The 25721-nt window shown below is 40.6% G+C and overlaps 1 protein-coding gene across 2 annotated transcripts; it reads right to left on the bottom strand.

Moving 5' to 3' along the window:
• Positions 1-3167: 3167 nt before the first annotated feature.
• On the bottom strand, positions 3168-23403 carry CEP78 (centrosomal protein 78). 2 transcript variants are annotated; one of them, XM_053407991.1, is made up of 16 exons: positions 23188-23402; positions 21723-22005; positions 20990-21168; positions 20833-20905; positions 19582-19685; positions 18551-18725; positions 17523-17636; positions 15941-16005; positions 14406-14511; positions 11979-12114; positions 11120-11165; positions 10692-10832; positions 8142-8219; positions 7545-7711; positions 5704-5857; positions 3168-3890 (listed from the first exon to the last, which is right to left on the bottom strand). In XM_053407991.1, the coding sequence occupies exons 2-16, from the start codon at positions 21973-21975 to the stop codon at positions 3393-3395; spliced, it is 2289 nt and encodes a 762-aa protein (XP_053263966.1). In that variant the 5' UTR covers positions 21976-22005; positions 23188-23402; the 3' UTR covers positions 3168-3392. The 2 variants fall into 2 exon arrangements, with proteins under 2 accessions (XP_053263966.1, XP_053263967.1); XM_053407992.1 differs by lacking the exon at positions 8142-8219 and having other exon boundaries at positions 23188-23403.
• Between the last annotated feature and the right edge of the window lie 2318 nt (positions 23404-25721).

Here is a 25721-nt window from a genome sequence, read left to right on the forward strand (position 1 = left end):
AACTGCACTGGCTCCCGGTAGAGTACAGGGTCAGATTTAAGGTGCTGCTTTTGACCTTTAAAGCCCTTCACGGCCTAGGACCCTCGTACCTACGAGACCGCCTCTCCCGGTATGCCCCACGGAGAGCCTCAAGGTCCATAAATAGCAACACCCTAGTGGTCCCAGGCCCTAAGGAAGTTAGATTGGCTTCAACCAGAGCCAAGGCCTTTTCAACTCTGGCTCTGGCCTGGTGGAACTCTCTGCCTCATGAGACCAGGGCCCTGCAGGATCTGATTTCTTTCTGCAGGGCCTGTAAGACGGAGTTGTTCCGCCTGGCCTTTGGCTTGGAGCCAATTTGATTCCCTCCCTCTCTTTCTTTTTTCCTTTCCTTCTCCTCCTACAATGAGGCTATATTTTAATATTTTAATGTTGTATTTTAATTTTGTTTTTAAGTTGTAATCATTCAACTTGTTTTTATTATTGCTTGTAAGCCGCTCTGAGCCCGGCCTTGGCTGGGGAGGGCGGGGTATAAATAAAAAATTATTATTATTATTATTATTAATGGATAGTGGAATACACTGTTTGAATTTTCAAGTGGTCACTGGGGTGCATTTAAAACAGGAATGTGGCACCTAGGGCCCTCTAGACAGATTTTCCTAAACTACTGTAACTATTTATTTATTTTGTGAAATGTATATACCGCTGATTGTAAAGGAGGGGAGAAACCTCAAAGCGGTGGCAGGAGTTGCATTCCATCAGCATTTGGAAGAACAGAATTTCCTAACCAGCCAGAGAAGTATTGTTAAGGGTTTCCAAAACCAGTATGGATTATTCATAGTTAACTAGCCTTTGTCTTGAGGCTATACCAGGACTTGACAAGAGAGTGTTAATAGTAGTGTGTTGCTGTCATGGAACTAAGCAGTTAGTCAACTGCTTCTTCATCTTGAGAATGTTCTGATGAAAATGCACTTATTTGAAGAAAAGAGAGCAGACCTTGCTCCACCGCAGAGGAGGTGGTAATGCAGGTGACTTGTGTAAGAGAAGGTGCAGTTTTGAGAAAAGCATAGTTTTGCAGTGCAGTGAGCTAAGGCACTATTTACACTGTGCCTCTACCTGTGCTCAACTTTTATATTTTATTATAAGCCACCCTTGATAATCATCCAAAGGAAACCAAATCCAAAAAATACTGTCGCCCTGGAACTTCTCAACGCTCAACATACAACACAATTGTCCTTTGAAGTAGCTGCTGCAATGGCAACTCTAGCAGCCAACTGTGTTACAATAGATTCCATTCAGTGATCCAGTATGGGGCAATGACAATAAAGATATTATTATTATTATTATTATTATTATTATTATTATTATTATTATTATTATTGTGGTTAGAATATTGGACTCAGACTAAGCATATCTGTGTCCAAATTCTTGCTCAACCATGAAGATCAGTGAGTGACCTTAGGCCAGCCTCTGTCTCTGCCTAATGTACTGGAGAGGGAAGTTGGAGGGCCTGTAAGTATTCCAGGTTGAAATGAGTGGGATGCTATAAGCACTTTCTACTGAAATTGGGCTCAAAACTCTACCAGAATGGAGAGTACCAAAATGGGCTTTGAGAGGTGGTTTGAATGAATTTTTAAAATGTCTTAATATTTATCCTTCTTTGAATTCCAAAGGTCCCATATTCAATTCTATGTTCAAGTAGGGATGTGAAAGAGCCGGAGAGAAAAATGGAGTAATGTCCCAACACAGAATAAGTTGGCTTCCTAGGTTCACCCTATGTTAGCAAACCAATTTATCAAGCATTGATTGCACTAGAAAAAGGGTAGGAAATAGGGATGCAATTTACTTTTTCAGTGTAATATTGGGAAACTGGAAAGAAACTCCTTTATTAATTCAGGTTAAGGTTCAATTTATCAAAAAGACAAATGGTGAAATCCTACCCCCCACCCCCACCCCAAAAGCAATGTGGTGTGGAGGTGAAGCAACTGATGTTGAGTAGATGTGAACTGTGCACACATTCCGCAGATTATGAAATGGACAAACTGACGTCATATGAAAGGGCAAATACTCTCCTAAGTTTAAGCAGAAAGCTGCCAACAAGTTCATGATATTACTGCATGAGACCAAGAAACCAATGCCTTCAGTAGCTTGCCGTAGAGCTGTAAACAACTGTGAAATTGTCCAACCAGCCAACCTAATACTTATATCATCAAAAGTGAGCAGAAGTTGTAAAATGACAAATTTAAATTATGGACACTGATAAGCTATGGAACAAATAGAGGTCAGAGTATTGATGTAAAGCGTTTGGCATGTCAAACACAAAAGCACTCAAAAGTAGAACATTAACCACCACGCATGGGGTTCTTTTAAAAGCCACAAAGCAACTACAGCAAAAAGACATTTTAATTTCTATGCTTCTTAAAACAAGTTGAAACCATTTTTGTAATAAAATATTAACACTCAAAACTAAGTGTTAATCAAACTGCTTTGTTTGCTAGGAGTTAACAGTACCATGTACCGTAAATCTAGTTTTAAGAATGATGAAAGTCTACTGTTGTTTTGGCTTAGTAAAAGCAGTTGTTCCATGGAAAACAATTAGCTTTGTTTATAGTCAATTCAGGTTTAATAATTAAAATAAAATTATTTTTAAACTGGTATGAGAGCAAACTGTTCACTGTAGGCTGAAATCTGGTATACCTTTCATACCTATTGCTATAACTTAGGCCTGGTTCACACATGCATATCGTATAGGCTTTTATCCAGCATAGCACTAGGTCTTTCATTCCATCAGTACAAGGATTTCTGCTTGTGCAATGGAATGTTCCTCCCTCTCTTCCCCTGCATACCCCCTAAATCAGTTTGGATGCAGTTTGAACAAGATTCAGTCATCAAAAATATTTTTGTATTTTATAATATTCACAGTTAGTTAAAATGAAAAGCAAAAACCTTTGAAATACTTTTTTTAATCAATAAAGCTCCTTTAAAGACAAGTTATACTTGCGTAAAAAAGGGAGGGGGAAATACTAAAAAAAAGCCACAGCCACTTACATTTTGGTATTTGATTCCTAATATTGGTATTCCGTATGTGAATAGTCTATACAACATCAGACATCAAAACTTGTTAACAAAATATTTTTAGACAAACTAAAAAAAAAACATTTTATTCACACAGCATTTTGTTATCATTAGAATTATGCACAAGAATTATCGGAATCACATGGGATCATTTATAAAACAATATAAAAAGTAAAACGCACAATCCTTTTGGATACTGCCAGCGAGTATTCTTGCTAAGATTTACACTGCAAGAAGTTAGGCATGACATAGATGCACAAAGTCCTGCATAAAGTTTTTGAAGCATGCATTTATCTCCAAGACCCGTGAAGTGAACTCCCCAATAGGAATGTTTTGGTTTTTTAAATACCTCCCATAGAATGGATGCTTTCTTGTATTTCAGAATCAGAACCTACTGTGTCATTTCTAGAAAGATCTGTTTGATGTACACTTTGATCTCCAGCAACAAAGCTTGCAATATAGGGAAGTCTTTTTGAGGAAACTTTACCATTTTCACTAGAAAGATTGCTGAATTTGCTACTATACACATTTGCACTGGGATCAGAGACTGAATGCCAACTAGCAACTTGTTGCCTTACAGAGGACCCTCTTGCTTCCAGTTCCACAGGTTGGCTGCTCTTCTCAGAAGATGCTGCCTGGCTGATTTTTGATGGATTTTCTTCCATTCTCCAACTTTCAACTTCACCTTCAAAGTCTTGCCATAAACTTTTATTGGGCTGCCCAATGCCCTGAAGTTCTTGTCCTTCTGTTGCAGCAGCTAGGACATTATTTGCAATTTGAAATGGAGCTAAATCAGTCTGGAAGCAGATGGGATCAGGAATAACAGCTGAACCAGCATTCTAGGGAGGGAAAGAAAAGAAAATCAAAATGAACATCAACTGAATATCTGCAGCAATTTTCTAACTAGACTGCTATCTTTACAGTCAGAGGGAGAATTGCTTCTCTCCCACCCCAATGTAAAACATCATCAATGTGCTCAGAGTTGGCTACCACTTTCTCTGCACTGGGAAAAAGGGAGATAGCTGGAAAGTATGAAATAAGCAAGTCTCACCAAACTCATTATCATATTAGCAATTCATTCTAATACGTCTTTTTATGCTCTATTCCCATCTGTAAGCATTTTGACAGCATATGCTGTCATCAGTCACAAAGATGATTGCTCCATAATGTTCAACACTTGAGCAGTATGCAACAAGGCAACAAGAAGAATCCACCAACAGCATACGAATCAATATGGTTTACTTGACCAAACAATCCCTCCCCCCTCACAAATGCAAACAAACCTCACTGCAGCCAACTGCAGACAACCAACCACGTTTTGCCCCGCAATCCCTCTCAACACCAAGGAAATGTAATAAGCAAATAGATAGCAAACCTACCCAGTTAAATGCTGACAAAACCCCCACATGCACACTATATAAAAGAACATAAGATTCACCACCCCATCACCCCCCTTCTTCCCCAACCTTATACTGTTTACAACACTAATGTCTCATATCAAATGTAACTGATTTGTAGAAAAGACTTCACAATCCGAAAAAGACAATGCATGTAAACCAAGAAAACCTTTAATAAAAATTATTTTTGAAAACAACTTTAAAAAAAACCTTGAGCATTATGCATAAAAGAATGATACTTGACTGTTTGGCATGTCTGTCCAAATAATTTAAGACTGACTGAGAGGATCTTCTTCTTACCATCATAATCCAGGTAGTGCCAGGATGATGAGGGCATGTATTGATATTATTATTTCATACCCACTATTCACCATAGGAACCAAGATACAGCAATTCAATATTCAATATTAAGAACAGCTTAAAACAAATTACAGACGCAAGAATTGAGTGGGTCCTCAAAATACTTATCAAAGGCCAGGGTAAAGAAATCAATATAGAGGATCTCCCTGGCTACTCCCTCAGCTATAGAAATCTCTCCACATACCAATGATCAAGTATCATTAGGAAACACTCTCATGTCTTAATAGTTAGTTCACTTGGCTTTTTAGGCACAATCCTAGGAAACTTGAATTTTCACCATTAACAGAGCAATCCAAAGCCTCACTCAGTCTGCCCCAGGCATAAAGAAGAAGAGTTTGGACTTGATATCCCGCCTTTCACTCCCCTTTTTTCTCCATACAATTTTTTTCTCCATACAAATGTTGGAGCAGCAGTGCTGGAGAGGTCAGCCCTACAGAGCTGCCTTCAGCCACAACCAAGAGGCCTGTAGGGGCAGACTTACTCTCCACCAATTAAGAACTCTGAAGTATCTTATGGCTTCTGGGACACTTCTAAGGAACCATAAATTGCACTCTTAACTGTATTTGGTAACAGCTTATATTTCATTTGCACAGGGAGGTGGTTTCTTTTCTAAAAATGCTGTCTAAAATCCTTGGACTTCAATTTGTAAGCCTTACAACCAAGGGTTTCATTTGGGTATCGCCAATAAAAAGGCAGCTATTCCAAGAATCTGAATGGAGAGTAAAACAGTGCTTGAACCACAGTTTCCTGGAAGTGAAGACACACAACAGCATAAGAAGAAGAGAGAAGTCATGAAAGAAAAATTTGTAGGTAAAGCAAAAGGGGGAGGATTTGAACAACAACACACCAGATGAATTTTGAACAGGCAGTATTTTTCACTTGTCACCATACTTACTTTGAAATTCTCCATGTGTTCTTGTCTTTCTTCTTCAAATGACTTCTCCCTTTCTGTTACTGCTGGTTTAGCTACAGTAGAAGTCATTTGAGGATGGGCAAATAAGCCAAAATCTGATTGATCTATACCAGCCATTGCTGCAAGCTGTCCAAGTCTGCATGATAAAATACATATTAAAATTTATATACCATTTGATGGTAAGAAAACATTTAAGCAGTTTACAAAAATCTAAAATAAAACAATTGTTAGTAAAATCATACGCTAATACAGCTGCTCACAGCATAAGTATAGAGAAGAAACTATTTTTAGATCATTTTTATACACTTTTGCTCTCCAAGAATGAGTAGGTCAGGTGTTTGGGGGCAATGGGAATTTGGAGAGAGTGTCATGGGTGTCACACAAAATGGCTGCTGTTGGGTGGCATTCCCCCATACTAGGAAAAGTATATGATGTAGCCGCTCCACACACAGTCCAAGAACTGTTGTTGCTAGCTTAGAGGTTGCTCCTTTTCACCATATGTGCAGCATCAACTAGCTGGCTGACTGCCAGGGACGGCAGGCTCAATCAGGGAGGGGGGAAGCAATGTGTGAGAGAGAGCATGTGTGGAGTGCCAAGTCATATTTTTTTTTTCCTAGTACAGGGGAATGCTCTTTGTTGGAGCATCTGTGGGTGTGTACACACACACACATGCATGCAGAGAAAATCAGTATTGTGTGATCTGTAGAATCAGGACCAGCATAATGTAGTTGACTTCCCGCGGTCTGGTGGGAGTGGGGAGGACAGCAATGAATTTACACATAATTTTGGGGTATGCCACACTAGCAGTAGTTCCATTAAAGAAAATGATGGGAAGGGGAGGAAAATAAAATCAAGAGGAAGAAAAGAAGCTGTACATGTGCATAGCAAAGAAAGGCAGCTAAATGAAGTCAATTCCTCTGCCCTTTCTTCAGCACTGAAAAGTTAAAGAAAGAGGGGATGTCCTTTCTTGGGCATTTAAGCAAAGAAAAGAGGTTGAATGGTATTCAGTTCATAACAGTGTAGTTTGCAAAAGACTTAGCACCTGACCTTTCATGCTCCTTTATTCTTCCACACACCAAGCTCTTTAAAAGGGTGGGGGAGAGACTCTCTTTACACAAACACACTGACCACACAGATCTCCCCCTCTGTACCCAAATGCCTTGTAAAGGCCCGCTAGGGGGATGGTCAGACTGACCATGAAGCAATCAGGGACATCATCCTCATTGCTTCTCTTTGCCATCCAACTCACACTGAAAGAAAATGCCCCCCCCCCAGGACACGGAAAACCCTGTTGCTGCCTTCACAATTCACAGGTCCACATGCAAGCTAGGAAGCATCTGGAGAAACCATCTTTGTAGCTTTTCCCTCCTCACTCCATGCTGAAATGAAATGCCCTTCTGGGCATTCAAAGGAATGGCCACCACCCTACTTTTCCTTTCCATGCCACCTTTATCTCACAATGCATAAGCCAGTAACATTCCAGCTTTCCCCATAGCATGTTCAGGATTCCCTCCAAAGAGGATGGTTCCCCCCCTTGGTAACCAGTTGGAGTAGAAAGGGATGGGGCCTATAAGTGTTCTATATAGAAGGTGATGGGCCTCATCTTCAATAAAATTAATATAGGTCAGGTGACCTGAAGAACAGAAAGAAAGGCCTTCACAAGTGCCATGGTGCCTGCTGATACTGGATTGGCGACCCCAGGATTAGGCAAACTTTTGAGCAGTGAGGATCTCAGAAGATGAACCACGGATGGTTTTGAACTATAACAAACTAATCTATTAGAATGGATAATCCCAAGGGTAACTCAAAAAACACACTCTTACCCTGCGTCTTTTAGAAGATCTAAAAAAGCATGAAACTTTTGGAAAGAACTCTCAATGCTGCCCAAAACTCCTTCATCTTCAAGAATTGTGCTGGCGACTGACTGTGCATGGAGGACCTCTGACAAAGAGCAGTTTAGATTCCGTAAGCGGGTGTTTTCTAGTTCCAGCTAGAAGAAATCATGAAACATAATTTAATTAATACTAAAATAAATACCTGGCAACTTGGGGAAACACACCTGCTGCTTCCTATTTCGTGTGTGGCCCTTAGGGCAGAATAGGTTGCTGTTATTTTCCCATAACCACCACTCCAACAATATTATATACAGTCATTTAAACAAAAGCTATATTATCAGATAAGAGTTTAAAAGCCCTGAACAGAAAAGAAATTATATCACACTGAGTGTTGATGTCCTTATGGCTTTAAAGCTGACAAATTGTGTATGCTCTATTGAACTCAGTTTGAAAAGCCTCTAAAACCTAAAATCCTGGAAAATTCAATTTTCTACTTATGTGAGAAAAAAGGCTAAAACAATATTTAAAGCAGGACAAGTTAGTGTCTCTTTTTAAAAAAGTGCTAAGAAAGAAAATGAGTGCTACCTCCATTATCCGTTCTTCAGCAGTTGCCCTCTCTCTTCGTTCTTCTTTTAATCTTAATTGACATTTTTCATAATCCATCTGTCAGAAGGAAGATCATGGTTTCTTAAGGGTACTATAGCTGAAAATTAGATTCTTTGGGATTTATGCTTTAGAACTTTGGAATTTCTAAAATTTTCTGGGTTACCTCTGCTCTCAAAATCAGGGGTTTTAACCTCAAAAGACAAGACCATATTAAAATATGTTACTGCTGTGTCTGTATACATCCCATACATAAGTAAAGTTTAGATACATGAATCGAGCAGATCAGGTGCATTACCCTCACTATGATCAAAATAACTATTATATGGATGTAAATAAAGTTAAACTAAGCATCATTAAGCTTTTAACTACAGTAGTTAACTTTTAATTACAATCTTGTTGTTTCCTATAGTAATTCCTTCAAGCAATTTTGGCTCGCTCCAGTGGCTCTTGTTTGAAACAACATTTAAGTTGGAAGAGAAAAAGGTTACTAACACATCACTTTGGAAAGAAACTATAGCAAACAGCTGTAAAGGGAGCACAAGCAGTTAAAGGTCTAACTTCTCTCCCCCAACAAACACAGTACTCACCAATGAATTGATGGGAATATTTTACCCTTTGACTACTATACTAGATAACATTGTCAGAATTCTAGGATACAGTCTTTGCGTCAGAGGCAGAGCAAGGAATGAAACACACCATGTCCTACACAGAATCTCTCAGAAGGAGAGGTCATAGTTAAGTGGTAGAAAGCATGTAAAGGTTCAATCTGCAGCACACAGTTATAGAAAGCCCCCATCTGGTTATTTAGTGCAGCACGAGAGCCACTGCTTTTCTACGTCTCTGATCTGGATACGTACCAATTTGAGGTGTTTGTAACTCATTTTGGGCATTCATATTGGGGGTGCTACTGGTATACCACTCCCTTCTGCTCAGCAGCCTCCCTACCTGAGCTGATTGAGCTGATTGAGCTGTTCTCAGAGACAGTGTTGAAGACTTCCAGGGCTTCTGGTGTATCTCACCATTCATGCCAGGGCTGCCTTGTGAGGCAGGTCAGGACTTCACAGCTATGACAACCACGGGCATGTCATTGGTTCAACATAGAAACCTGGAATACTTGAGATTTGATTTGCTCAACAGGGCAGAAAGATAAGTGTTCTAACAGTGAGGAAATTGATATTGATTCCCTTGTCGCAATCAGGTCACTTTTTGGTTGAACTTCAGGCTATCAGTGACTTTACCTGTCTGTGGAGTGAAATAGTCCAAGACTAATTGATTACTGAGGGCTCTGGGGGATTTTCCAGCTGGTATGGTTGGCACTCCTGTTGAAGTTCTACTCTCAGGTAGGTGACACAATCACTCCAAAGCACCCTCTTTGCTATACACCTGAACTGAGGTTAATGAAGATGGCTGCAGTGAAGGTGGAGAAAAACATGCTGAGTCTGATCAAACCCATCAGGCCTCCTCTGTCATGATGCAAGCGAGGAAATGGGTCCTTCTCCTCCACCACTGCATCCACCTTGTAGTGTCCAGTAGAGCTTTTCTGGGTGCTGTGGGGCCTTTTGAAATCTGGCTTTCAGGAGATACAGCAGGCTGTGACACATTTGCAAGGCACTCTGAGGATCACGTAGATGGCATCTATCATGATTTGGTTGCCACAATTAATGCCATATCATTTGTGGAGGTGCCTGGAGCACTGTTATTGCTACTTGAGTATGTAGACCAAGGTACCTGATCAATTCTGGCTTATTATAAATGTAGCAGGGAGCGGATGTTCATTTGAGTCTAGGAGATCACAGGATGGCACAACTCCAGCTTCTTTAAAAGATGATATAATTTGACCAGCTCCTGATATGATTTGACCAGCTCCTAGTTTGTACAAGTATGACATTAACTGCAATGGGCAAGTGGTTAATATTCCTTTCCGTGTCAAGGTAATGAAAAGGGTGATTAGTTACTCTTGGACAAATATGCAGATCCATTTCGGTTTCAGGTCTCCTTTGAAGACACAAACTGCCTTGGCTGCTTTATAGGGTGGCCTTTGTCAAGGGAAAGATAGTAGGATTAACTAGTATTGGCAGGAGGGTTAAATAAAGTTTCTGTAAACAAATGTAAGACAGGTGAGGGCATGGATCTCATAGAAATATATTATAAATTACATATTGTCTAACCCAAAAAAACTTAATTCTGGGCAGACAAGGTGCTATTAATTTTTTGTCACTGTTGCCCTTAGTAAATAAGACAAAAAGTTGCTTATCTAGTTGCTTTTGTTACTACAACTCCCAAAGCAAAGTGATGTACCAACTGCACATATGGTTTCCTTGCCTGCATTCATCTGGATCACAGCCTATATTTGCAATTTATTTCTGTATTTATAAAAAATTTAAAGACCTGTACATCTAGCAGCCTTCTAGAAAAATTAAGTTATATGGGGTCATTTGCGGACTATTTCTATGTGCCTAGTCCCACGCACAAAGGCTAATCACTGAATTTCATTTGTCTTTCATAAAATCTAAAAGACAGAAACTGTACCTGTAACTGATGGTACTGTTTTAACTTTATTTCTGGTGACTTTGTGGCATCAGTTTCACATATAACATCCTCTGCAGCACCATCTGTCTCCGTTTCAGATGAAGACGCACTTTCCACAGTTACTTTCACTGGAATGCCAGCCTGCATGCACATACAATAGGCACAGTATACAATTAGATTTAATTATGCTCATGATCTCATTTTACAAGTGGATTATATAATATTAGTGATCATCTGATAGATATCTTTTATTTTGCCTTTTCTACAAGTCCAGGTCACACTGTACTTGTTAGTGAATTTAAGTCATAAACTTCCCTAAGGAAGAATCTTTACAATCGGACATTGTCAAAAATAAGCTGTCCTTCCCAAAGCCAGTGATAATACTCTGTTGTTTGTTTCCTAGAAATGAAGAGAAATTATAATGTTACCTGGATTTGCAATGGAATTTCATGAGTACTCTTCCTAGATGCAGCCCTAAACACAAATTAAATGTTTTAAGAAGTGGGGAGGGGGAGTCTGATGTTTGCAGCATGACTTTACAGATTTAAGCAAAGTTTATTTCAGCCTGAGATCAAGTCCTCATATCAGTATTCCCAACCAAAGCCTTCACTTTCCCTCCACCCAAAATATTGTTAATGTACAACAGCAAGCTGCTGACAGTAAGTAATTCATAGTAGACTGTGAATGGGGTCAGTGGAATCTCTCTCCCTAATTCACTTGCGTTCCATGTTTATTTGCAGAATCAGACATTCCTATTTAGATGAGTTCAACCACCACAGCAAAAACTATGCACGTCTTTCTCCAATCTCTCTTGAACTGATACAAATATACTAGCTGTCTTCACAAGAACATGGTATATTGGGAGCATTACTTGATTTTCACCTACATTTTCTACATGGGCACAAGCCCTGTATGGCATACATGTACAGCAACTAGCCACAAGGTGGATTCATGTGTCATCAAAGTAGTCACTACAATATCAAGAGTTATTTCTATCCCAGACACAAGCCAAGCTTTTCAAAAGAGAGTGGTGCTTGTAGGGGTCCCTAAAGAAGTTGTTAAGCTGCAGGGCATTCAGATGTTGAGCTACTGAGTACAACACAGATGCTGATGTCACTTATTTCTTTAAAAACTATTTATAGCACTGTACATTTACCTATCTATAACACAATTTGAACTCAGTGAAAATATATATACCAGGGCTACCTAAGAATATACTAGCCTCTTCCACGTTACCTTAATCCACAAAGCATATGGCATTTCTTCACTGCCTTCAATAAATATTACCTGTGCTGTTTTGCACGTTCAGCAGTACGCCAAGGCAGGAAGCCACGTGCTCCTGGAGGCAAGGGCTTTGGAACATAGCTGTCTTGATCACACAGCACTGTCTTACTAGGACTTAAGAGCTTTTTTGATGCAAACCCTGTATCATAGCAAGCAAGAGAAAGAAGAAAAATTGATCTAGATAACACGGGGGGGGGATACAGAATTGTAAAAATTTAGGAGACAAGAAGTAGATGAAATGGGTTTCTGCTGTCAATCCAACGTCAATCACCTAAGATTTTACTGAGAAATTGTTTTTATTCCATAAGTCCCAGGTTATATTCCACAGTTGGAAAGTACTTGGGAAAATGCTGATTAAAAGTCAACAAATAATTCTTCTACCACCACATAGGTTCATAAAACTTTATAGGACTTACTGGTAACTTGCTTTCACAGGGCTAATGAGGACTAATGTGCAACAACAGGGAATCCTTATGTGATCCCCTATTGTTGCACATTAGTCCTCATTAGACCTGTGAAAGTGTACGGTTTTAAAAATTAAAAGAAAAATTAAAAAGTTATGAGAGAGGAACTTAGGTTAGGTAGAGCAAGCTATATAGCAAACCCATCAAGGCCACCATCTCTCAGAATAACCAATCTCACAGGGTTGTTGTAAGAAATAGGAAGAATCATGGCTGCTGCCTTGAGATTATTGCAGGAAAAGCAATATAAATGGAAATGATTCAAGGCTTAATATATATATATTGTTGTGATTTATATTTCAGTCACTAGAGCATGCTGTTGATGAAATTCCAGATTTTATATATAAACATTGTTTTAACATAATTTTTCTTTTTATAGTCAGATGCTAGATTCAGGCTAAGTCTCACCATGCTGAGCAAGACTCATGAGTAAATGTACTTAATATTCCATTGCACAGTCCAATCATATCCATTTTCTTCCATGGGGAAGAAAAGTGCCCCGCTTGGTGGAGATACCATCCATGGCAAATGGCAATCTTGTAGCACAATCCTATGCATGTTCATTCCCAGGCAACTACACAGAACTGCAGCCTTGGTGTCCAGAAAGTTCATAGATATTCGCTCGCATGCTTACCTCTGTGTCTCCAGATTACTGAAGCAGAAGTAGGGAAATAGCCAGATACATAAATTAATCAAGATAATACATTTTAAATACCTTTCAATTTAAGTAGTCATAAAAATGCCTTGGCTTGCTTGCTCAGAAGTTGTTATAAGTTTAAGGTTTTCCCATGCCAACTAGGAGGCTCATATTTGAAGCATATCTAACAAACTCCCAATTACTAGAAAAGCCTTAAAACAAACCTTTTTGTTTAATGAAACATCACGCAGGACATTAAATTTACTTCATGAGGTCATCACAGACCTCACTTAAAATTAGAATGTTGGGCTTCAGGTGATTCATTTTCCCTCCACATATTTCAAATAAAGCCTGGATTGTGAATGGATTTAAAATGGAAGGCAGTATGCAAGCTGTATTAAGGAAGCGACGTGGGTTGTGTGCATAGATGGATAGATACCTAAGGACATGAACACTGGTAAAGTATGAACACAGCAAATTGAAGTCAGAAATTTCTGACTACATTTAATCCTAAACATAGGGCATGTCTCAGAACTCTGTATACTATCTATCCTAGTTAAGTATATTAGCAGCCATCCATATTTCCATTCACTACCCCTGCCTTAGCAAGTGGTCCATGACCCTTTGTTAATGGTGACAATGAGCTACCACCTTAAGCTTTAGCTTGGAAGCAGTGGGGAAATGTCTCCTGAAGTTTCACTGAGGTTGAGAGGATTGTATGTAAAGAAGGGGAAGATCCCAGTCGCCCTTCCCTGGCTAGCTTCAAGGTAGAGAGAAATGTTGGGTGGTTTGGCAGCAAGAGGCAGAAGCCCTTGGACTGGCTAGGCTAGTGTGTTTTAAATAGTTCTACTTTGAAAATGAGAAGCACTTCAAAAACTGTCCCAGTTAGAAAAATGCAAAATGGAATCAATGATTTTATTTGCTGGTTGTTGGTTTGTTTTTGAAGCTTTCATTCTTCAAGCCAAAATAATTTTCAGCCTTGCCAACTGGCTGGAATCAATTGAATAAATTGATGTATGACTAGCTCAGCCAGGAGATAACCATGGTTTAGTAACCTAGATACAACCCAATTTGAATTCCTGGAAGCACTCTTATTCCAAGATCCTGATTGTTCTGCATTTTTTGTTCACTAGTAACTAAAAATGTGTTGGAATATCTTTTTTAGTTTATTAGACAGTTTCTTAAGTTTCTTTCTTATCATTTGTTTTACTATTTTTTTTACAGTCTTGCTTCTAAACAAATATGACCATCTATATATACAAGCTGTATCAACTCATTGACATATCAGTTAATTTTTATTTTATATCAACTTGTACAAAGCAATATACTTACCAATACGAATAGTAGCTTTTCCTTTTCTGCCATTTCCTAAGACAACTGTTCTTTTTTTAGGTTTATTTTTAAGGTCTTTTGAGGGTGGAGATGGAAGCCACTTATACTGGAAGAGGAAAAAAAAGAGTGTATATTTTGATTTAGTAGTAACTACGTCAAGATGAACATCCTTACTTAAATTGATACCAGATATTGGGGAATAAAGGAGAAACATAAGAATTTTAAATGTATTTAAAAATTTATCTATCATTTGCATACTTCCTGGGCTCATGGAGCACGCCATTCCCAGGCCTATGAGGTGGTAGTGATGGCAACTGCAAAGAAATCTTTCTTCTCTGCCACAACATCAAAAGAATTGCATGCAGCTGAGCTTTTTCAGGAGGTTCACCAGACTGAGTCACCAGAAACTGCTTGCTCTGATGGTTTTGCCTGATGCATCATTGATAAACTAGCTCAAATTCAGTCTGGCTTGGATGCTGTAGTTCATATGTAGTCTACAGCCACCCATTGCTGTTGCTTGGATTGACATAAGATCATTCTCAAGGATGATGACAGGGTGCTTGGGATTTTGAAAACCACCACATTAAAATAGCAACTTCACACGCCTTGGCTAGCACAGATCTATCATGGAGAGCTTAGCAAATTTCTCAACAAAACTGGTAATATTTCTTTAAAGTCCAGAATTTCAAATTGGCAGTGGTCCAATCATTCTTTTAAAAATCTACACCAAATAAAGAAGTTTAGCCAGTTTTCAACCAGCACCAAATCTTTCTCTTTGGTGGAATGATTATGGTATTTGTGCAAGAAGAATTCCTCAAGGTATTGTTGAATGATACACCTCTCAACCCTTTTCAGTCCAGTATCAGCAAGAGACCAGCAGCCCTGGTAGGGGATCCCTTTCCTGAAGGTCAACAAAGACATCACCTCCCTACTGATCTTACTGGGCCTCTCAGCAGTTTTTGACTGTGTAGATTGCACCATTCTTTACACGGTTTAGAACATCTGGTGGTGGTGATTCTCCAGTAGTTCTTCTGTTTTGTCTAATTCAACACTTCCAGTCACTTGTCTTCATTGGAATTGTTGTTTGCATTTCGACAGAGTTTTATATATTATTTACTATGTATCTATGAAACCACTGAGTGAGGTCATTCAGTGCTTTGGGACCAGGTGTCATCAGTATTGTCCCAGTCTTCAAGCAGTGTCTGCAAACTGGATGAATTCAAGCAAAACACGAGGCAATGCGAATAGGAAATTCTCAGGAACAGGAGAAAAATTATTTGCTTGAGATAAAAGGAAGTGTCTCCCTGTCTGACCAAACTAAAAACCTGCTCTGAGCACATTGAAGAAGCAACCTAATGCTAGTCTGAATTTTAAAAACATGCTCTGCCTTTTTATAACTCAAAAGTGTTTTTTCCCCCAAGAGTTCCATTGTCCAAAATGTAATGAGCAGAGAAATGACTGGCACAATTATGTGGTATTTTGTGGATTATTTCATTATACTAGTAACTACAAACAAACTCTGTTACAGAATATACCTCCATGTTACTTCCATTTGCATTCATCAGAACTTTTTCAATTATTGTCTTCATTAAAGCATGATCTACAAAAAAAGATTAACAAATACATTTTCATTATATGTTATTTTTTTTAGCACCCACTATAATCCATTCAGCCTCTCCTCTGCCCTCATTTCTACTACTAGAGTGGCTAAAAGAACTACCTATATATAAAGTCTCCATGGCTCAGCCCCATATCTATCAAAGAGCCAAGTCAAAGGACCTAAATATATCCCCAGAGTTATCTAAATGCTAGTGCAGAAAGAGGGACCAGGAATTTACTGTCTCAATGATTGTCTAACCAGAGCTTTGAGGTTTTGAGTTATTAAGTTATGAAGACACTAAGGTTATTAAGTGGAAAGAGGGGGAGACCATTAAATGGCTATTTTTTTCTTTTACATCACAAGAGATACAGGCATGTGCTTCCGTATGGTGAATCTGTCGAACAGTAATGTCTTGCAGTAAATAAAAAAGAACCACGCAGACTCAAAGATCCACAGTAAAAGAAAAACTTTACTGTGGCAAAAATTCTGTTCCATGCAATGTACAAGCAGAGTAAAAGAGAGCAAAGAGAGAGAGCAAAGAGATAAGGCAGCTCGCTGAGTCCAGGAATTTATCTCTCCTGGCTCCACATGACTCTGAGTTAGTCAAAACAATATGAACTTTCCAGAGTCTTCCAGCACTTTCTAGTTTCTGCCCTCAAAGGCCTTATTCATGACACAATCTACTGCTGGTGAACCATGGATATATAACCAACCCACACAGTAGGTTTGAGTCACTCTTACAAGCTCAGTAATCATGAGTATTGGCCCTTGGTGTTAGAAGGCAGATGCCTGAAGCCTTTTAAGCTTACTGTACTGAAGACTGGTTAGATCTGGGAGCTTTAGGCTGATGCAGTTTGGACGTGCAGCCCCTAGAACAGGGAAGCCAGTGTGGTAACTTCTAGATGCTGTTAGACTACAATTCCTATCTTGTCTGACCATGACATGACAAGTGGGGCTGATGGCACATCTGGATGTCACCACATTGGATACTGCTGCCCTAGAGTGTGTATGTACCCATCACAGGTACCAATCAATGTACTTTAGTCACTTTCTTCTACACAACCAAAAGGTTTCCATTTTCTCCCAATGCACCTCAGTCACTTCCTTACACATGTCTCTTTGCTAGTACATGGCAGCCAGCAACAGAGATGTATAAGGAAAGAACATGAGCACCTGCCTATTAGTATTCATGTTGGGGATAGAGAAGGTATTAAAGAGTACTTTATGGCTCAATTTTGTGGGAAGGGGTCATCAGTGAAGGCAACAGAGAGCGCTCTCTAGCATTTGTCCATTCAAAATATGACCCTGTCAAAAGGCAGAATCCTACAATACCTGCACATTTGTAAATCTGGTTTTGCCCCACAAGAAGATGCTCTTTCTATAAAGAGTGCCCTGAATATCCTCATTCTCAAGGCGGTGGGGAACATTAATGTCACACTGTTTTTAAGTGCATTATACTTTTCAAATTCTAATATACATTTTTATACTCCTGGATGGTGCAACCAAAAGAAGCATACCTATTAATGGATTTTTCCTGATGTCTAGAACCACAATTGTTTTGTTGGTCTCAAATATATCCAAAAGTGATCTAGCTCCCTCATTGGTAATTCCGCACTGCTGCAAATCAAGTGCTAGAATATTAAAGAAGAATATTATTAATTGGCATGATCTAGAAGTATTTAAACACAGACACAGCAGAATGTTTAGACAGACCCTCCTCTAACTTCAACCTGAAGTTGCCAAATACTGGTAGAAAAAGAAGTATTATGTTATTTCAACAAATTATGTGTGATTTTACACACACTTTGCCCACTAAATTATTTGCCCATCACTCAGTCAGTTACATGTTAACTGGTCTCATACATAATCAAGTACATACACTGTTATTTGCATTATTGTCCACACATAGCAAGATTCATCTGGTCATGGCTACTTACCAGATTTTTCAGTGTATAAGACTAGGTTTTTTCCCTAAAAAATAATGTCAAAAATTAGGGGGCGTCTTATACACAGATACATCTCCCCCCATTTTCTTAAATCAGAGTCCCCCAAAATAGGGGGTGTCTTATGGATGGAAAAATACGGTAATTGAGATTATTCAGTGTTACTTCTGAGGAGCAAGCGCTCCTGATAGTGGAGCAACAGCCCTTATTCCTCATGCTGCTGAAGGCCCTCCCCAAACCTAGTCCCTAACTAATAAAGCTCATGGAAATAAAGTTGAGGGAGGGGTGGAAAGCTAAGAAAGGGACAGAAGAAAGCAATCATGTTGGGCAAAATTATTTAAATGCAGAGCCTACATTTGGCTTAACAGAAGGCTTAACAGAAATTCTTTGAAATAGTTTGTACTTATGAATGGTTCTAAACCTTATTTATAGGACCATATTAGAGCTACAAGTTAGCTCACAGAAAAGGGCAGGGAACTTGACATTCCTCTCCCCATAGTAAGAAACAGACCTTGTAAAATATGCAGTAATTTACTCCATGTAAAGGTGTTGTATCCTACACAAGCATGCTGTTTACAACTATATCTATAATTAGCACCTACCTTTTAACCATAGGTCTTCTCCAAGGCATTCAGCTAAAACACCAGCACCTCGGTCACCAATAAGTGAGTTGCAGTTGAGAGTAATGCGCCTTAAGCCAGCCATGCAGTCCAAATCAGGTCTCCTATAGCGCAGGCTCTCAGCCCAAGCTTCACTGTGTCTTTTCAGTGCCTGGTGCTTTCAAAGACAAAACCACCAAAATGCAAATGCAAATAGTTGCTGAAAATGCCAGCTAGAATACAAAAACTGAATGACCATTATATTGTTGAAGGTATAATGAGAGCTAAAGCTAAAGTTAAAGTAATATTAAAACACACTTGAGAATAAGTTACATTTCAAACTCATTCTTTTCTATGTGAAGACAAACAGAATGCTGCATGCCTGTCAAAACTGAATGGCTTGTCTTACTGTGAACTTCAGGAAAACTGGATGCTATGTTAGAAGTTAATATACTAGGGCTTCAGAAGTAGTCCTTAGGGACAGGCAATTTTCATCACAAACAGAAACATAAGCTTAAAGTTCATGGATTTGTGTTACAGAACACTCAGGGTGCAATTCTAAATATCCTAAACTAGGGAGTAAGGCTTGCACTCCAAACCTCACTAAGCCCCACTGAATTCAATACAACTTACCTTTCAGTAGACATGGCTAGAATGGTTAGAATGACATTGTAAATCCCTTAAAACTGAGTGGAATTTACTTCCAAGTAAAAATCCTGAGGATTATGCACATCCACAAACATCCCTTTAAAAGCTGACATAATTTGAAGTCAACTTTTCAATTAAAAAACAAAAACCTTTCACGTTTGGAAAATGTTTTTAACATGCCACAGAGCATAAAATTAGGTTAAACGGGACATTTCAAACTTTAAAAAGTCATCCTATAGATGAGTTGATACATGGACTTAGCAGACGAGACAGCAGATAGTGCCAAGGCTGTCTGCTTAATATGCAGGTATAGTTAGCATTTGGTTCACATATAAATTACAGACAGGAATAGCAACATTTACATCAAATTTCAAAAGTGGTTTTACCTTTAAAATGTTGGCCATGTGTTGGGTTCCTCGCCATGTCAAACTGCACCCTGTAAAATCTATAGTTTTGATGCAAGCTGAATTCTTCACACTCTGACAAATCACTGGAAATAAAGAGAGATGTCACTAATTAAGTATAGAAGGTTGCTATCTTTACAGCTTCAAGCTCCTTTTAATCACCAGTACATTCTCACTTCATTGATCAGCAATGTTGTGCTGCCATGTGCTTGCAACAAGGGTGGCAACTCTAGAGTGGCAACTGCTGTACTAAACAGTCTACTTTCCCAAAGCTTTTGTAAAAGAAAGAAAAAATCTAAGTACGTCCATTAATTTCAGTGTCATTTGTGTATTCATACATCCTATCACATAGTAAATTGTGGAAAAACACTATTGTACAAGTGTTTTGGTTAATGTAGTTCCAAGTTGTGTTTGTGTGTGTTTGCACGTCATGTAATACAAGCCAACAAGTCACCAGTTCCTCATGCAGTATGTCATTTTTCACTCCTCTGATTGAAGCTCTTGTCAGTCTCACTGCTGAACAACACTACCTAGTATCAGTGGTATATTTCCAGAGAATACAAATTTGAACAGTTATGGCATGTTGGGACTTCCTTGCCTGGCCCACAACCTCGCATCATTGCCCCTCCCACAGCAATGCAGTTAGCCTCAATAGAAACTTTCAGGGCAATAGGAAGGTATCTTTTCAAGCCTAAGGGGTGAGAGGTAGCCTATGTGTGTACAGACTTTTCCCCACAATGTGTAAATAGCTACGGGTTTGGGAGTGGGCAGCAGGGTCGCATCGGTGGGGAGGGGCAGCAAGGGCTTCCCTGCACTCTCTCTCATGCAAAGGGAGAACGCCTGAGAAAGGCTATACTCTTCTTTGTATTTCACGTGCAGTTGCTCCTCTTTACAACTCAATGCACCTGAAGCAGCTACCTAAGTTGTCATACAGAAAAATAGATAGATCATGGCCACCAAGGCAGCCACGGATTTCCAAGATACCATCAAATTAACTTCTATGAACTTCCGACAGAAGAAAGCCAAGATGTAATCAGAATGCCATTATTTCATTTCAAATGTGGGAAATGTTTTTAACATACCAAAGAACATAAAACAAGGTTAAACAGGACATTTCAAATTAAAATGTACTAACTACAGCAGTATTATGAATGTGTGAAACAAGATGTATTTTTACAAATGACACTGTGTCGCATATTAAGTCTAGTTTTCTTCAGAAAATTCAGAACTTACTTTCCAAACCTCCATCACCAATTGGTGAGTCTGCTAAAGACAGTCTCTCTAGAGATGATGTGTTAGCCAACCCCTTCAAAATAAAGAATATTAGTAATTTTAAAATGGGCACAGAAGTATTTCTATGAAAATATTTATTGCAATTGAGCAGTCTTACTTTTGTCAGTAATATTAAGTCTTTTTCCCTCAAAAGCAGTCCCTGTAGTTCCAAATTTACTAGAGCACTTGATCTCATCAGACAACTTTTAATAGCTTTACATAGTTGAGCAGTAAAGTCTTTGGATCGAATTGCTGGAATTCTCCTTCTTACAATATATGTTCCCTGCTTTTCAACACCTAGAAAACAAAAAAAGCTAATAAAATCATCAGAACAAACACCACTTAAGCGTTTACATAGGCCATTCATGAGTAATTGATTGATTGATTGATTGATTGATTGATTGATTCTGCCTACCATCCCATTTTAGCTATATAAGCAGATGCAAATTCCTTTGTATTAGTGACACCATGGCCAAAGGCAACTTAAACATAATGCAAGTCACATGCATAACTCTCCCTCTTCTATTGTAACCTGAAGAAACAAATACTAAGGAGTATGAATGGGGGAGGAATGGACCGTTAAATGAAAAAAAATGGACAGAAAGGGGAAGGACGACAACCCAAAATACACAATTCTTATAATCCCAATTTTTCTTTTTTCTTTTTTAAAAAAAAAGGTAACTGCAGGAATGAGAAACTTGCAGTATTTCTGCTTTTGTTTGACTCTAACTCTCATCATCCGTGACCACTGACCATGATGAAGGGAGCTGATCAGAGTAGGATTTAGCACAAGAACACAATTTTATAAGAGAAAGAGCGGTCATATGGTTAACAATTTAACTGGTTACTACCTGAGTCTCTATTTCCCTGATGATGAAAGCTTCTTATGGCAATAGAAGTCAAAGTTTTGTTGTGCCTGATAGCATCCAAGAGAGGTACCCAATCAGGAGGTTTGATGCGATCTGCATTTAGATCAAGAACACCAAGAAGCCTTCTAGCTTTTACAGATTGTAGAGGGACACAGCCCTGAACTGAACAAAGGTGCTCATAATGAGAGTAAAAATCCAAGCTGCACTGTCTTCTTACTTTGACTGAGTCAATCATTTTTAGTCATGTATTGGGCGGCAACTGAAACTAAGAAGAGAAAACAAAAGATAATGTGAAGTTATTTCAACAGCTACAATGTTTGGCGTATGCTTTCCTGAATTCACCAGAACTATGGCTCTGTCCAAAGACTTTTCCTTCAAGTGATGCTTTGAAGAAGACACTGGACTTCTGTGTTCCCTTCCTGTAGAAGTGAACAACTTCACTAGGAGAGATACTGTGCTTATTTGAAGATGAAATCTTTTGTGGATGCAAGAGATTAAAGCTGGGATGAAGCTCACAGGATTAAGGAGGGTTCAATGTTCAAATAAATGCAGTCGTCTGGTTCACCTCCTCCCTGCACTGAGAAGAGCACGGGAAGGACCAGACAAGCCTGAGGTCTCTCTCTCTATATAGTCCATGGGGAATATTGACATGCCCTTTATTCCTGAACTACTGAATATTCAAACAGCTATACAGATAAGGAAGAACATAAGACCCTGATGGATCACGGCATAGACATCATGGCTAGTAGCCATGGGCTGGGGGGGGGCACCTGCCTCCCCAGTAAAATAATAGAAATATGTAACAAACTGACCAATCTCGTCGGTTCTTGCCCCCCCCCCGTGAGTTCTGGCCACGCCCCTGCTAGTAGGTATTGACAGCTTCCTAGTCCAATAAAATACAGTTACAGAAAGGTAGCCGTGTTGGTCTGCCATAGTCAAAACAAAAAATTTTTTTCCTTCTAGTAGCACCTTAAAGACCAACTAAGTTAGTTCTTGGTATGAGCTTTCGTGTGCATGCACACTTCTTCAGATACTGAAGAAGTGTGCATGCACACGAAAGCTCATACCAAGAACTAACTTAGTTGGTCTTTAAGGTGCTACTGGAAACAATAAAATACAATTATCCCCACCCAGGTACTCCAGCTATCGGGGAGAAACCATCGTGAGGAAGAGCGCCATTGAACTCCTTGACCCTCCCTGATCTTGCCGAAATCCAGGCGCTGCTCTGAGTCTCGCGGCGTCTCCGCCTCATAAAACCGCCGTGGAAACGATTCAGGCAAGAAGCTCGACTCGTTTCCCTGTCTTGCTTGGATGAATAATACCGCCTCGCTTAATGCCGGGTTCATATTCCGCCCAGCTGCTCCGGCCACCCTTGGCGGAGAGCGCGAGGCGGGCGAGAAGCGGCTTCTTCCGAGGTTCTCGACGGGGCCGCTTCCCTGCCTCTTACCTCGAGTTCACCCTACGCGGCGCCCGCCTTCTTCCCCTCTCTCAGCTCCGCGTCTCCCCGCGCTGCACAAAATGGCCCTGCTCGCTCCCGGTAGCCGAGGAACCCGCGTTGTGTTTGCAGGAGTCGCCCTGGAAACCAGCCGCTCTCGCCGAAACTTCGCGGGCCGCCGACCAAGTACAGGGAGCCGCGAGGGTCATTTCCATTGCTGTTTGAAACTTGACCCTCGCGGCTCCCTGTACTTCGGCGGCGGCCCGCGAAGCGCCCGCGAGACCGGCTGGTTTCCATGGCAACTGCGGCCGCGGGGCTGAAAAGCGACGGCGAGCCAATAGGGACACCGGGATGCAGTCCGAGAAGTTCGGGGAGGGTGGAAGCTGCAAAAGACCAGAAGCTGAAAGGAGTCGCGCAGGCTCCGCTAGGCCGCCTTCTAATGTTTAAGACCCTCCCCGTCCCCGAAGTTATCTGCCTTTCCCAGCAAAACACTAGAAAAATGTATTGGGGGGAGGGGTGGCACCCTACTAATTTCAGTACCATACCTGGACAGTCAATATTTATTTGAAGATTTGTAGGACACGACTAAACAACAACAAAAAACACGTAAACTTAGCCCATATGATGTGACCCCCCCACTGTATATTTCTATCATGTTTTCATTGGGGTTGGGGGGCACCTGGCATCAGAGAATTTGGATTTAAAGAATGAGAGTGTAGCAATAACACACAACATTCGCACACGAATTATGGGAGCAAGTGACAGAATCAAGGCAATTACACAGGTAATATTAATGCCTGAAATATTAGCACTTCTGACCCTATTCGGGCGTTCACTGTACTGTATTCGCCTGCAAGCAATCGCGAAATGGGGAAGGGCCTCGCTGTGAAGCCCCAGCGTCCGGCCTGGCGTTTATATTCCGTGTATCGCCTGCTGACACGAATTTGATGGCCAAGTTCTGTAATGCAAGGAGCCTTCTTTACCCTTGGAGGCTCCCTGCAAAACCTAAAGCCCCGAATGTGCGGCGGGTGACCTCGGACCGCTCACCTATGAGTAGCCTAATCTACCTTGCAGGGCTGTCGTGAGTATAAAACTAGGAGTGGGAGAAGCAAGTACACAACCACCTAGCGCTCAAAGACGGGATGGAAATATAATGAATGATATTTCTGACCAGTTCAAGCCTAAACGCAAATGCACGTCATTTGCGAAGCCACAGCAGCCCAGTTCTATTCTCTCTGCCCCTTTCGGTACCGTTTACGCAAATCATCTTGATCATCCCTGCACACGTGAATACTTCCCATCCATTGTATGCTCACACAGGTTTTTCACTAGTGTTTTATTTGTTTGTTTATGTACAAAGCTTGGCAATGAAGAGTGTGTTTCTGGTTTCCCAGCAGCTCCTTTGGCCCTTCAGTTGTTTTGGGACTACAATTCCCATCATCCCTGTTAGCTAGGGATGATGGGAATTGCAGTCCCAAAAACAACTGGAGGGCCAAGTTTGGCCATGCCTGCTTTAGGGAATGCAGGGCGCTCCTCCCACAACCTTCTATGTAACACAGAATTACTCTTTCCGCACTCAGGCACGCACTGCCTTGGATGCACATCAATCCTTCTTCCTCCCTCGAGTGCGTATCTGAAGAGGAGGGCTAATAAAAGTCCAGAGAATCAACTGCTCTGCTTCTCCTGCAAAATCCCTACCTATCCAACGCCTAGAAGAAGAAAACGTCAGCCGCGCTCTAAGGAGGAACGGACTGGACTGGATCTGGGAGGAGCAGGAAGAGCGCAAGAACCGCGCAGAGCGAGGAGGAGTTTTCGCTCCTTCCTGCCTCCCTCCAGCGCCTGCAGGAGCCTCGCCCCTGCCCTAGCCCCCCCCCCCCGCCGACACAGCAAGCCACATGACCGGAAGCAGCTTCCCTATTGGCTGCCCCTCCAGCTGGGCTTGCTGCTGACGGCATGCCCCTTCTGCAAGCAACTTTTCAAACATACAGTACTGTAGAGTCACGATTGTTCATAGTACTGGACACCGACACCGACGACGACGACAACGACAACTCTTTATTACGCTCGTAGACCAGAATAAACTGGACAACGAGATCCCACCATAGCTGGCAACTTTACCCTTTTCTTGCGAGGAATCCTATTCGGAATAAGGGAATTTCCCTTAAAAAAAGGGAAACGTTGACAGCTATGGATCCTACCGGTCACCATAAAATGGGGTGGGGTCTTTACAGTCACTGACTTGATCGCGCGTGCAAGCAGGCTGTCTCTCACGAACAATGCGCCGGCCCTCACGCCTCAGGTGCCCCCCTTGTTGAACTACCCCTCCGGCCGAGGCCCAGTCTTGAGCGACGGGCTCTTTTAGTAACTGGGAGCTGCCTTGCAAACGGGTGGTGGTGCAGGGGAAGAAATGTGGAGTGGGTTTGCTATTCGTGAAGAATGGCTTTTGTGGTTTATGTCTCAAAGGTAAAAGATCAGAAAAGGTGTGAATTTGGAAAGCAGCAGATGAGTATTTTTTAGAAGGGGGTAACTTGGTTCTGGAGCAAACG

This window comes from Podarcis raffonei, chromosome 11 (assembly GCF_027172205.1).
Source record: "Podarcis raffonei isolate rPodRaf1 chromosome 11, rPodRaf1.pri, whole genome shotgun sequence".
Lineage (NCBI taxonomy): Eukaryota > Metazoa > Chordata > Lepidosauria > Squamata > Lacertidae > Podarcis > Podarcis raffonei.

Coding starts and splice junctions, on each gene's coding strand:
- CEP78 (XM_053407991.1), bottom strand. CDS start 21,975: ATGATTGACTCAGTCAAAGTAAGAAGACAGTGCAGCTTGGATTTTTAC. Junction 20,906..20,989: donor ACTTAATATTACTGACAAAA/GTAAGACTGCTC, acceptor TTTATTTTGAAG/GGGTTGGCTAACACATCATC. Junction 11,166..11,978: donor GAACGTGCAAAACAGCACAG/GTAATATTTATT, acceptor ATTTGTGTTTAG/GGCTGCATCTAGGAAGAGTA.